The sequence below is a fragment of the Podarcis vaucheri genome, assembly GCF_965113315.1.
Source record: "Podarcis vaucheri genome assembly, chromosome: 1".
In the NCBI taxonomy this organism is placed as follows: Eukaryota; Metazoa; Chordata; class Lepidosauria; order Squamata; family Lacertidae; genus Podarcis; species Podarcis vaucheri.
The window spans coordinates 120,648,006-120,661,759 of record NC_138759.1 but is presented as its reverse complement, the minus strand read 5'-3'; the positions used below and the strand labels follow the sequence as shown (position 1 = coordinate 120,661,759).

Below are 13,754 nucleotides of genomic sequence, written 5' to 3'. Positions count from 1 at the left end.
CACAGTGGTTAGGCTACGTCTGGTCTTTATTGAACAGTATTAGCCCTGTGCCCTGCATTGCTCAGAAATTCTAGGAAACAAACAAACGAAAACCACCAGTGCAGTTTTAAAATCAGTGTAGTTCTGAAAGGGGCAGTCTGCCCATCTTGATTCAAAATGGCATCCAGTTGTACCCAAACATAAACGAAAACCTGCTCCTTGAACTTAGGAACCATCATACAAAATTGGATTACGATACCTTAAGAGGCAGAGCAAACCGACAAAAATAGCAACTTTCCAAAATATATAGTAGATCCATTCTGATTTGTTATTGGGACAGTTATATAGCAATGAGCGTTCATCCTGATTTGCTTGTGGGGTATTTACATGACTTTCTGTTGAAACATCCATTCATTCTCACACTTTTCAATGCCTTTCCCCCATCACATTCCAAACTGCAAAAAAGCCATTTTTTAAAAAGCGGGTTTGTTGCACTAGGGCAACAGCTCATAAGTCCACTTTAATTGTGCAAACCTGAAGTTCTAGAAAGCGCATGAATCTCTCCTGAAAAATACAGAAAGTTTGGAGGCACCCAGAGAGCATTTTATTTATACTGTGTACACGTCCGCCATTGCCAGTCTTCTGCCTTATTTTCTTTTTGAAAACCCAATAAGATGCAAAAAATAAAATGAAAAAGCATTGTAACAGATGGTTATAAGAACTGTTTTCAAATGTGGCAACTAAAGATGTCCCAGCTGCCGAAGCTATAGATGTTTGTATAAATATAGGATTTATGTAAATCCTAAATTCCAGATATGGAGCTGTCTAATCTATAGATGTGACATACATTGTAAACCTCAAAAATCCTATGTTGGACTTACGTTCTCATCCTTTGTGCTGTTATCTCATCTCATGCCCTACATGATCGAATCTGTTGCAGGAATGAAGGGGAGAGGATGTTCGGTGCAAGATGAGATTTAATTTTCTTTCCAATAAGTAGCCTCTCAGTAAGTGTGTCCACAGAAGGATGGTCTTTAGGCCTAAATCCTGATTCTGGCTTATCCAACGGATTGTGCTTTCTCAAGCCAACCTTTGCATTTCGTTCTCAGGAGGAGGATAATTTGTGGTACATTGTTTTTAGTTTTTCCAGCCTTGGCTTCCATGTTCCTCGTTAGTTTACTCATCACTGTTAAAGCCGCTAAAATCCCGTTGACCAATGTGATTTGAATAGCCTAATTCTGTGCAGGACCGTAGCCTTAAATTCACAGCCTTTAATTTCGTAGCTCGTGTTTGTGGAGAAAACCTGCGCCCGGGTTGATGTTTGACAGTGACGGCCTTCTCATTATCATGAATGATCACAGCTAACAGACGAGAACTAACTCCCTTCCACCACCCAATTTTCTGTTCCACTTGCTGCATTTCAATTATTTTATATTTAATTTTATTTTTTATTTGCACCTTAAACGCATTGTGAAAGAAACCCAAGAATGTCCTGGCACCTGGCTGCAAAGCGCAAATGTCTCTTTTGCATTTCTGCATGTGCTTAGGTGTACTTCAATGGCTACCATGGTGACACTTCCGAAACAATTCTAGTGGGCAACGTGGATGAGTCTGGTCAAAAGTTAGTGGAGGTTGCCAGGAAATGTAGAGATGAAGCAATTGCAGCTTGCAGACCTGGGGCTCCTTTCTCTGTAATTGGAAACACAATCAGGTAAGCCTTATAGTGACAAGTAAAGGGAAGGCTGGCAAGTAGGACAAAGGTTATTGGTGGTTTGGTACAAAGCTGATGACATGTTTTATGATTCAGAACCATCATTTCAGTCTGATATCACTATGTGAACTGCCAGACTGTAATGTTGTTCCTTGGGTAAGAAAGGATTTTAAAAAGTGAATTACACTAGACAGGGTCAGTGGATATAGCCCTGTAGGAAAAGCCAAAGACATTTCTAAGACTGGCTGGCTCCTTACCTTTGCAGGTATGATTGGTAGCTGCTTTGACTACCTTAATAAAATCATATTGGAGATGGAGGGGGGAACGTTGTGTCTGTTGCCTGATAAATAATGCCAGCAAGGACTTTTTATCCATGCCACGAAGAACTGCTAAAGGTTATCAGAATTATTCAGTGCTACAAACCCCTTCCCCTTTTATAACAAAATGCAGACAGATTTAAATGCAAGGGATCTCCCTTTAGGAGATCCATCCCTTGTGAGAGGCTTTGATCCTGGAACAATATGATAAAACCAGTGGTCCATCATGTCCTGGTCTATTAAAACGTATTATTTGATCCTTTTACTATTTGCACACATTTTTTTTTCTTTTTTAAAAAGGTTGCACCTTAATGCCCTTTAATTAATATGTTAATGCTATCGGGAAGAAATTGCATGGATCTCGATGCCTACAAAAACACGCATTGCTCAGATCCCTGAAAAGATGCTGTCTTCCCTTTTCCCCCACCCCCCCCCCTCTGTATGAATCTTCAAATACTTTAAGAGAAATAAGAAAAGAGAGCAGGAAAATATCAGTTTGATGTATTTATAGCTTTAAAAATATTGTAACAGAGTCTGAATCAAACTTTAGTAAAACCACTTTGGGTTATATCTGAGAAGCTTTTATTGAAGACTTTGTATAAAATTGTGTTTTTGACAGTTTTAAATTATAGGCTAACTAGCCTGGGGAAAAAGGATAGTGTCTATCTGTTCTTTCGTAGGAAATGTTGAATCAGACCCCTACTGGGAAAAGAAATTTAATGCATATCTCACTATCTTACTGTCCATGAATGTAATAGAAGTGAATTCAAAATGTAGTTTTATTTTTGCAAATGGGATGAGTCGATGGATGCAGCTCCATATTTTTGAACACCTAGGGTTCAACAAATTTACTGGTGGTGCTCTTGCATTTTAACAAAATTTATTCTCGAGTCGAAGGGGGCACAGAAGACGAGATTCTTATTCAAGCATTCTCTCGAGCGCTGCATTCATGGCTGTGTCTAAAGGGCATGTCAGCCTTTGATTCTCTCTGAGAGGTAATTATCCTTTTCCTGTCACGGAACAACAAATGATAGCTAACTACAGAGGAACATTTGCAGTAGTCACATTCATCAACTGCAGGGGAAAAAAATTCAATTTAATTGTGCAACACAGCTGCACATAGGCTTTTTGAGCATTGCTGTTGTTCTCCCTGTCTTGCTATTCCTCCCTACCAGATCTATTTTTTAAACTTTTCCCCCCCTCCCTGCTTATTTTTCCCCCTCTTCCACCTCCCCCCCACCCCACTCCCATTTTTTTTTATTTTTTTGTCTCTTCTTCCATTTTTACTCTCTGTACTTTCTTGTTAAAGTAATTTTCCTTTGTGGCTCTCGTTCTTTTTCCCCCCTCTCCCCCCCCCCATTGAAGGCTATGAATGTAGAAAATTATCACAATTACTCATATAATTGAGCCTCTTTGTAGCAAGTGCAACTCCAGTACCCTTTCTCCATCATGAAAATGGTTTCATTATAGGGTTTTTCATATTCTCTGACACCATCTACACAGAGGAAAAGGCGTGCAGATGAGATGTACTAGGAATAGGGTAGATCAGGAAGGTCACAGTGGGAATAATTAGCTCTGCTATGGAAAGAGCATCTAGGCCTTTTACCGCTACATAAATGTACTGTCCGTGGCTTTTAGTCACAAAAAAACTTACTAACAAATGGAGCTCCCGCCTACTACTTTGAAAAAAAGATTTGTATCAACACTACAATTTTCCATCATTAAGACTAATAACACAGAGCCTAGTATACATCAAGGGGAATAAAAAGAAAAATCTCACATTCAAGTGGCAACTGGGTGCTGACCTTTGTTCCCCGTTTTTTTTTGTGTACGACTTAACTCTTTACAAAAAGAGAGCCACACGCCACACCAACACGCAGGTGAACTCCAGCCAGTGCTAGCAAAAGTAGCAGCATTCGCTTGGAAAAATCTGATAAATCTCCGCGCAGGGTAATGCATTTCATTAGATTCACCGCATTAAGTCTAGCTGTATATTTTTTTTAAAAGGATAAAGAGAAGAGCAGAATTGAAAGTGACATTGGCCTCTCTCTCTCCCCCCCCCCTCTTTTTTGCCTTTCCCCTCCTCTCAATGTTGATGCAGAGGTCAGTATTTCACCGCATGTAAATGCGTATGCAAAGCTCAGTTGAAAAGCAAATTAATTTGGATTGGTCGCAGTCACAATCACATCCAGAATAACAGACCCCCGATCATCAGTGCTCCTACCTATTGTCTGTTTTAAATATGCTGGTTTTACTGAACCAAGGCTTTTCCCGGCCTATTGCAATGTTGCATATGTAGGCTTTGTCACTGTATATTCATGTAAACAAGATGAGTTTGGTGTGGAAAATATATTGATTTCTTCCTTGCTGGCATTATAGGAGAGACCTATCAAGATTTGAATATGTGTCCTTCTTTCCACAAATGTGCTTGGTAAGCTTGCAGCGTGTATTTTGAGATTCCACAGAAAACACATTATGTTAATACATTGGATGCATTTGAATGGATTCTGTAATCCAGAATGTTCTTCGATTCTGGGACCAGAACTCAAAGAACTGTAGCGTATCTTATAGGAAGTCTGTTCCGAGAAATGGATATATTTACAAGAATTATTTAGCAGATTGGTTTCCTTTGACTAGGCAATTACTAACCTACTTTTATTCCGTCCATTTAAGTTGACCGCCAGAATTCAGATGAAGTGTAATGACTGGATTTGAATGATCTTTATGTACACCTTCTGCGAGTTTTCTGTTAAAAAACCTCTGTAAGTTAGTTTCTAAAGCAGCGAGGCATGTTCCCTGGAAGTCGTTACTTAGATCTAAACAAATGAATGCAAACATAGTTGCAGTTAAATCAAGCCAATTTCAAACTTGTAGTTAAAATTACCGAGATAAGAGTATCAATAAATGGTTTTAAAATGTTTTAACTTATAAATATATGTTTTGATATTAACTTAGAACAATACAAAGGCAGACTTTAAAAAAAGAAATCTGTTTCTATCAGATTATGCACATTTAAACAATAAGTGGCTCAGGCAAAATAAGTCATTTTAATGTCATCTGTGATAGATTTTCTTTGACAGCTACTGTAAATTACAATTACACTGCTTCTCCCTGCATTTGAAAGTAAGCATTGCAATAAATTATCTTTTATTTCAATCCATCATGTCTGCCTTTCAGAAACAGAGCACCTTAAATAAAAGTTCAGCTCTATTGTAAGAAAAATATAGTAATTTGTGATAGTTTGAAACTAAAAATGTACCTTTCTTTAAGGAGAAAGCCCTAAATTGTGGGCTTTCAAAAATATTACTAATTATACTTCATCGTTCGTTGTCATTAGCAGGAATCCCTGAACGTGTGTATTCTCTTAAGTCTAGAACTGCTGCTTAAGGAAAATAGTTTAAATTCTCCCGGGAGCATTATGTAATCAACCGGGTAAACCATTGTGATACTGTTGGAAAAAATCCATAATCCAACATATAGGTTCCAAAGTCGGGTTGCATCTATGTTGGCAAAATTATGCCCTTTCCACCTCGATCAGTGCTGACTAACAGGGCAAACGGGTTGCATTTGGCAAGGCGGCCCCTTTCAGTGCTTCTGAATCAGAAATAAAACTGATGTCTTTGTGCATTTGTTTGTTAGCAGTTGCTTCCTGTCTCTCAGGTTCTGTAGCCATGGTTTGGTCCCCTGCCACACACTTGATTCCCACCACCACACACACCCTCACCTTGTGATACATCTCTTCTGAGAATTACGCAATTTTGCATTTGACAGTTGTAAGCACCTTTCCTCCCTGTTCCCTTTAAAAAAACAAAAACATGTATTTTTTGCCTCTGTTATTCCCTCAACACGAGATTAGTAACACACATCTAGCAAAACTGCAGAGATGCGCAATTACGCAAAACGTAAAAGAAGGTGGAATTCTGCAAACTTGGACGAGGTCGGAGGGCGAAAGGATAGGGCTCATCAGAGCTTAACAAGGGACTATAGACTTCCATCCAGGAGAGACAGGTTTCTGTGTAGAACTCCTAGTACAGCCGTGTAAACTGTAGTCAGAACATTTGTTCTGCTTTTTCATCATAAAGCTAGTTTGCGCAGTCCTTTCACTTGGGTGCGAAGGTAGGGTCTTCTGTGCTTTTGTGGAGAAACATGCCATGTGAACTGGTGGTTCATGGCTGTTGTCAGCTTTGTTACCGTAGCAGCAATCCACCCCACCCCCCGGCAAAAAAAAAAAAAGCTGCAAATATAGGAACTTTTGCTAACTCCACTGTCATAGATATGGTTAACATGTGCTGTTTGAGCATGTACCCAAGCAACCTTGAGACTCTTCACGTGGGCAGAAAACGTACTGCGTGGGCTGGCATAAACTTCATAAGCTGCTTGCTGCGCAGAGTATACAAGTTCCATGTGCTTCAGGTGTGCTTCAAGTTTGTTTCTCACTTGCAAGGAAAACCTTGCGCCAGCAGTGCCTTGGCTCACATTGCAGCCATCTCCGTAGGCTAGGCTAGGCTTTAGGTCGAGACTAAGTGAAAATAGATTTAAAGGAAACATGCATTCTGCTGTAGTGCTCTGTAAGAGCTATTATTTTTGTAGGCGGGAGGGTATTTAAAATCTGCAAAGAGTGACATCATACTATACCATTTCCGAATCAAGTTTCGGGGGCAGGGGCTGTCACATATATGACAGCTTCTCCTATGTGTAAAGCTGATGTTCTAGGATAGATTTGGCCATACATCCAGAATTTCTTGGACATTACCAGGATTTCAAAGGCAGAAATAACGTCTGGGAGGTGTTTCTGAAATGTGACGCTTTGTCCTGGATCTTAGGCAAGTTAATTGAAAAAGCGCAGGTTTTTTGGCATTTTTGTAAAAAAAAACAAAAACTCAACTACTTTCTGATTTTTCATAAAAAACAACTTTCCAGGTGTCCTGGTTTTTACTTTCTGAAATATGGCAACCCTATTCTAGGAAGAAGTCTTCTAGGTGAAGGTTTCCTCCTACAAGTGTAACGTTCAGTTCAATCTTGCTAAAGGGGTGCTTGTATAGAAACAGTGTGCTGAAAATCTTGAGGTGGTGTGGTTGAAGGAAACAGTTGTCCAAGTTTGCACACTTGAATTGCCCTTTTGCACTCCTTGCTTCATAGGAAAGGTCTTGTGTATCCAAGTGGTTCAAATCCATTTCCTAACTGTTGTCCTCTTCCATTCTCCCAAGTCTGCCCCACAATATTCAGGCTTTCTCAGTTGGAAAGACACTGAGTCCATAACAGAATCAGAGCACCAGATCTTTCTGTGTTCTTCCAGGCCATAAACACCTTCTCTCCCAGCTTTATTGACTAATCTTCTCCTAGCGGCTACTTTTTATTTCAGCTGAGAAAAGAAGGCAAGGAGGTAATTGTGAATCTTTGTCGCTACCTACTTCAGTCGAGATTTCTTTCACCCGGTTCATTGTTGAGGGGTTACAAGTTCAGCATCTCTTCCCAAAGTTTTTCTTCAAAACACTTTTGTCACTTCGCACCTTGAACATCTAGACTCCGGTGGCTCGCTGGGGTCACACAAAATTTTGCAGGAAGAAAAAGCTTTCTGGGGCATAGCTTTTTGTCATTTGACTTTCAAGCCCCAAACCAATTTTCCTGATGCCATCCCAGGAGAAACATTTTGGAGAAAGCTCTCGTCCTTCCTCTTTCTGTGGCACGTCAATGACACTTGCTGTTACTTTCTTTTTACTGGATCCCAAGTGGAGAAAGGGGAGATGGCTGGCCTTTTATCTTTCAACATCTCATCTCTAGTCGTCACTGCGGATAGGTGAATCTGCTAGTTTTGTTTTCTCTCTGTTTCTCATTTCCCCCATCTTTTGGTATGGATTTGGTACGATTTTTGCAAAATTGTGAATTCAGAAAGAAAGAAAGTCCTCACACAAACATGTCAGCATTTCAATCCATATTCCTCCTAATACACACATTTTTCTTTGTTTGGAGAACCACATCCTAAAATTCATGTATTGTTCGTATATTTTTTCAGGAAGCGTAAATTAAACAGGATTGCACTAAAAGGCGAACAGAAGCAAACTGTCTCCCATCCCTAGTTGTCACTTATGCCCCTAGAACACAGAGCAGTGTGTGATTTCAAAGTGTGCTGTGAGAGGCCTTTTCCCCACACTTGTAGCTCTACAGCTCTGCCTCTCCCCGACGCATCATCATTATTATTATTATTATTATTATTATTATTATTATTATTATCTTTAAATGCTGGCTTTTGCGTGTCCACTAACTGACAAAAGGGCCTTGGGGCCTAATGTACATTAAAAATAGTTGGGTTTTGTCCTAGGAAATTTGGGTTCAGGTTTCCAGTTCATCCATGGTTTTACTGGTTGGCTTTGGGTAAAGAAATGGCTTTTAGCATCTATTCCAACATCTGCAAAATCGGAAAAAGCTAAGCATCTTGCAGAACTAGGCTTGCAAAGTGCCATTGTATCTTTACGAAGCACCGTAATGCCAGAGCCATCGGCAGAACTGTGTGCAAAAATATTACTGAAGTGCAGAGTCATGAATGGAGGAAAATGCAGAAGAAACCTAGTTTGTGCTGTTGATTAGCTTAGACAGACACTGGCCTTTGAAATAAATGTTAAGTTCAGTTGAATTTCGCTGTGCTGATTTGCCTACTTTCTAAAAGGAGAGGTGCTGGATGATTTGTGTAGTCATCTTTGCCTACCACCTAAATTTATTTGTGTTTAAAAAATGATTGGTTGCCCTGATATAGAAGTATGCAAACACAACACAAAATAAAAGTGAAAGAAGGTTTAAAAAAATGGGAAGAGAAAGCTTTCTAGAAATTTATTGCACCATCATTTTTTAAATTGGGTGGTGAAGTGGCTTGGCAGGCACCTCTATAAGAAAGATGCTCAATGACATGGAGTGCATTGGGCACACTGCAAGGTCTAATTCCTTTATAAGGTATGGAACATGGAATGTGGTCTTTCCTAAAAAGACCAAAGAGTCCAAAGAAGTCCTTAGGCAAGAAAGTGCTCTCACAGACTGGTCCATCAGCAGGTCTACATCCCGCCGAGTTAACCAAGTACAACTCCTTATCAGAAGTTACAATCTCATATCAAAGCATCTTAGCTCAAATAGCATCATGCCCAGAACTCCAGTATGATATGAAGCAGGAAAAAACTCAAGGACTTTGCTCACACAGCTTTCCTGGGACAACTATTAAGCCTTGGCTTTAAGATATCTGTAGATGGAGATACCCCCACATCTTTAAGCCAACCTCTGCTGCTGCAACCACTACTCTTCTGGACATAAGGTTGTTTATTAATTGTCCGGTTTAAATCTTTTTAACTTCAATTTGGGCTCATCATTATGTGTCTTGTGTCGTTACAGTAGACAAAGAGCTGCTGACCCTGACTCTGCTTAATTAAGGCAACTTTTCTATCTGACCGTAGTTATCAAAAGAGTCACAATAATGAATTTTCTGCCATGAAATTGATAGTAGGCAATTTATTAACACAGCAGCCGGGAGTGGTTTGAAGATTGATTATGGTGTGTTTATAAAGGTTGGGATTCAGCTACGTTGCTGTGTGTGTGGAACGAGGTCCACTTGTGCAAAGGAGCTTGCCCCTTCTCCTCTCCCCCAAGCCCCCAAAACCCCTAAATATATTCTGGGAGTTTGAGGAGGGGAACAAGCATAGTGGGTGGGTGGGGAGTCTTATTGCATGACCAGACCTTGTTCCCTATACTTATACCCCACTTAGCACTATGGTGAATTCCACCCATGGAATTGTACTAAGTTGTCTCCTTAGTACAATAACATCTGCCTATGGCCGGGATCTCTCTTCTCCTCTCTTCCCATATTCACCCACCTGCACACATCTGTTCTGTGTTACCACCACCACCACCCAATACTCCAGAGCAGATTTGGGCCACACACCACAAGGGCAGAAAGAAGAGGAAGTCCTGACTTCACACTAGTAGGACAACTTGGTTGGATACCATAGATGGGGAAGAGTCCAGTGCCAACATGGAAACGATGCCTGCAAGTGGACTCCCATAGGCTCAATAGGCCTTGTTTTCTCCCCACACCACACATACACTTGCACACAGGCAACACACTGGGGCATTACAGTAAATGAGAGGGGCCTGCCCATGCCTCGGTCCAGTATATCTGAAGGAGCGTCTCCACCCCCATCGTTCTACCCGGACACTGAGGTCCAGCACCAAGGTCCTTCTGGCGGTTGCCTCATTGTGAGAAGCCAAATTACAGCGAACCAGGCAGAAGGCTTTCTTGGTAGTGGCGCCCGCCCTGTGGAACGCCCTCCCACCAGATGTCAAAGAGAACAACAACTACCAAACTTTTAGAAGACATCTGAAGGCAGCCCTGTTTAGGGAAGCTTTTAATGTTTGATGTATCACTGTATTTTAATATTTGGTTGGAAGCTGCCCAGAGTGGCTGGGGAAACCCAGCCAGATGGGCAGGGTATAAATAATAAATTATTATTATTATTATTATTATTATTATTATTATTATTATTATGCCACCCAGGTCCTTGGGCAGCTTTCCAGTCTGCAGGATGAAATTCATTCAGACTCCAGGTCAGAGAATAAAGAAGGATCGTGGCTCTATAGAGGCTGATGGGAATTTTCTGTCTTTAGTACAGGCACAATAGGATTAGACTATGTCTGTAATATGCTCAAGGTCCAGGGTGACTAACAGCCTTTAATATATATAAGGTAAGATCAGTGGGTGACAGTTTTTTCTACAGACCTTTCTCCCACCTCACCCTTTGGTTTTGGTGGCATGCTCCCCCTTTTAAGGCAGCAGGGGTGCTGTCTTAATTGCACATTAAAAATAAGCTAACATAAACCCAGAATCTTTGGGCATACAGAGTATGGGGATGGTTTAACATCGCGCTTTCTGTGCAAAGGTTGTACACGCACCAGATTTCTCTATTCAGATTACATTTCCCTTAAGCTTTCATTACTGCTCTTCCATCCGTTAAATGACAGACTAGCAATGACCTATGTGTCTTGGTCTGCCTGAGCCCAGGGCAGTTTAAGTTCTTCAGATGAACTCACTCTTGTCCCAAAATAAAATAAAAAAGATGGGGAGGTTTTGTGTGAATGCAAGTAACACCCAAAGAATTGGTCTGGGATAAGCATGTACAAACATTTGGAACCCAACTGCAAACTACAATAGAAGAAAAAGATGAGTCAGATCTCATCTTTGCAACGGGAGAGCAGACAAGGATTGTTTTCTAAGGTAAGCCAAGGAGGGAAAATGTGTCCCTCTTCAGTCAGGTGTAATTTGCAGCACAGTTGCACAGCATGAGACCTCACTTAGGCAGATGCCCATCTCTCTATTGTCAGCATAGATGCTGCATGGGATCCGCACCTCAGAAGTGTACTACACTGGTGGTTTGACTATTTATACATTAACTTCTGCTCACTGCTGACTCGCAACCGGCTTGTAAAGTAGGCAAGTTCTTAGGGTGGTTCTGTGGTCCGTCAGAACTGTGTGTTGTTACTCTTGGGCTTTAGAGAACCTGAATTCATCTCTCTGGGGAGCTGTGAATAGGAATATGAACAACCCACCCATTGAGAGGATGATTTTTAGAACCGTAAAGCACCCAAAAGTTTCAGTTGATAGGTCTCAAAATGAAAAAAGAAACTATTGGTTTTAATGCATTCCACAACCCCTTTAAGATGGGTTAATGGAGGGGTCATCATCCCTTTTCAGCCCATGGCATATTTGAAAATCAGAGAAACTGCCATGGTAAAGGTAAATGACCCCTGGACAGCTAGGTCCAGTCAAAGGCAACTATGGGATGCGGCTTTCATCTCGATTCAGGCTGAGGGAGCCGGTGTTTGTCTACAGACAGCTTTCTGAGTCATGTGGCTAGCATGACTAAACCGCTACTAGTGCACAGAGGACTGTGAGATGTGCCAGCACACATGGAAACGCCGTTTATCTTCCCACTGCAGCTCTACCTATTTATCTACTTGCACTGGCATGCTTTCGAACTGCTAGGTTGGCAGGAATTGGCACAGAGCAACAGGAGCTCACTCTGTTGCGGGGATTCGAACTGCCGACCTGATCGGCAAGCCCAAGAGGCTCAGGGGTTTAGACCACAGCGCCACCCGCTCCCCTTAAACTGCCATGGATATCCTACGTAGCCCACAACCATGCACACACTGCAACTTATTTTGTTGGTTGCAAAATTATTATTATTATTACTAGTAGTAGTATACCGCCCTATACCTGTAGATCTAAGGGCGGTTCACAAGATAAAATTCCAATAAGAAAAACACAAAATACATAATAAAAATAAGAACAGAAACAAACCAGTAATCCCCCACTTTAAAAGGGCGTTGGATGTCAATCAGCCCAAGGCCTGGTTAAAGAGACAAATCTAAATGGCCCTTGAATACTTTATTTCAAGTCTAATCTCATCAAAGGATGGGAGGGAACACTGGGGGCACCAGGGAAGGCTTCTTTGGGGGCATATGCACCCATGGGCACCACTTTGGCCAACCCTGGCTTAGAGCCATTTGGCACTGAGCTCAGGAAGGCTGATCTCCCAGCTGTTTTGTGGCTCACATCCTGTGTGCCCCGTGGCGAAAGACACATCAAAGAAATCTTCCTGCAGAAACCAACACTGAAAGCTACTAGAATATCCGCCAAACATCCGTGAAATCACAGCAGGAAATAAAAAATGTGGTGGGTGTATGTTTCTTGTACCTACTCTTTCCCCATTGCCTATTCACCTGCCCTAATCACCCCCCCCCATTCTGCCATTTGTACACAGACACCCCACATTATTCTCATACTCTTATGTCTAATAGCTTCTCACCAATACAATAGTTGTAGCTCCTTGTGTACAGTTCACACAGGCGCTGATGAGCTAACGGCAAATTCCATATAAATTTTACAACGTTTTTTAAAAAAGCATTTTCATAGCGTTTTTAAAAATCTGTGTAGATCCAGCCTATATCTGTTTCCAGCCACAGAATACAGCCCCACCTGTAAGTTCTTCATGCTAGCAGCTTAGCTTCTTAGCAGTCAGTAAGAAGCATTATTGGCATGCGGTACAATTATGTCTGCTCATTGTTTTGTGTTATTGTGAGCCACTTTGAGCTCAGTGTTGCTCAGAAAGGCAGAATACAAATACTAAGTCAAAACATATAAGCATTCTGTTACATCACAGACCTTCAGGCAATAACAAGGCATAGGGCATCTTTGCAATGAAATAAAACCAGACTTCTGTCTTGCAGCCAATGGGGATATTTGTGTGGTTGACTCTGGGTTTTTTTTGGGGGGGCAGATTTGTTAGGCTATAATATGTAGTGATTGGAAAACCACCACTTGCAGAAATCTGGCTTCTACCTAACTCTTAAAGGATACTGTACAGGATAAAGGAGGATGTCTGAAGCATTTGCAGCCTTCCACCCCCCATGAAAACTCCTCTGTATTTGGTAGCTGTAAGGGAATCTGCAAAGAGGCAGAGGCGTTTGCATATTGGTGACATACTTGTCTGAACAGAGTGAGAGTAATGCTTCCTGTCGAGACAAATTGATTTTATTTATTAAAGATGCTGAAACAATTGTTGAGAGGGGCAGTGAAGAAAAGTAAACCCGAGCAGCAGCAACAAAAAGGTCCAATGTTTGAAGAACATGTGTCCTCCAGAGCTGCTTTTCTGCTCCGAAAATCCAACAGCCCCCCCAGAATTAGTGCTGCCTTAGACTACATTTTTGATCTA

At 41.2% G+C, this 13,754-nt stretch overlaps 1 protein-coding gene across 6 annotated transcripts in view; it reads left to right on the top strand.

Annotated features, from left to right (window-relative positions):
* Positions 1 to 13,754, top strand: part of METAP1D (methionyl aminopeptidase type 1D, mitochondrial) — a 100,707-nt gene that overhangs the window by 73,122 nt on the left and 13,831 nt on the right. For 5 of the 6 annotated variants that reach the window (XM_082209283.1, XM_082209282.1, XM_082209281.1 and 2 more), the window contains one exon: positions 1,527 to 1,690. In XM_082209283.1, the coding sequence (XP_082065409.1) occupies positions 1,527 to 1,690 (164 nt within the window). Of the gene's footprint in view, positions 1 to 1,526; positions 1,691 to 4,014; positions 4,148 to 13,754 lie in introns of those variants that run through there. The other variant, XM_082209284.1, reaches the window with a different exon arrangement.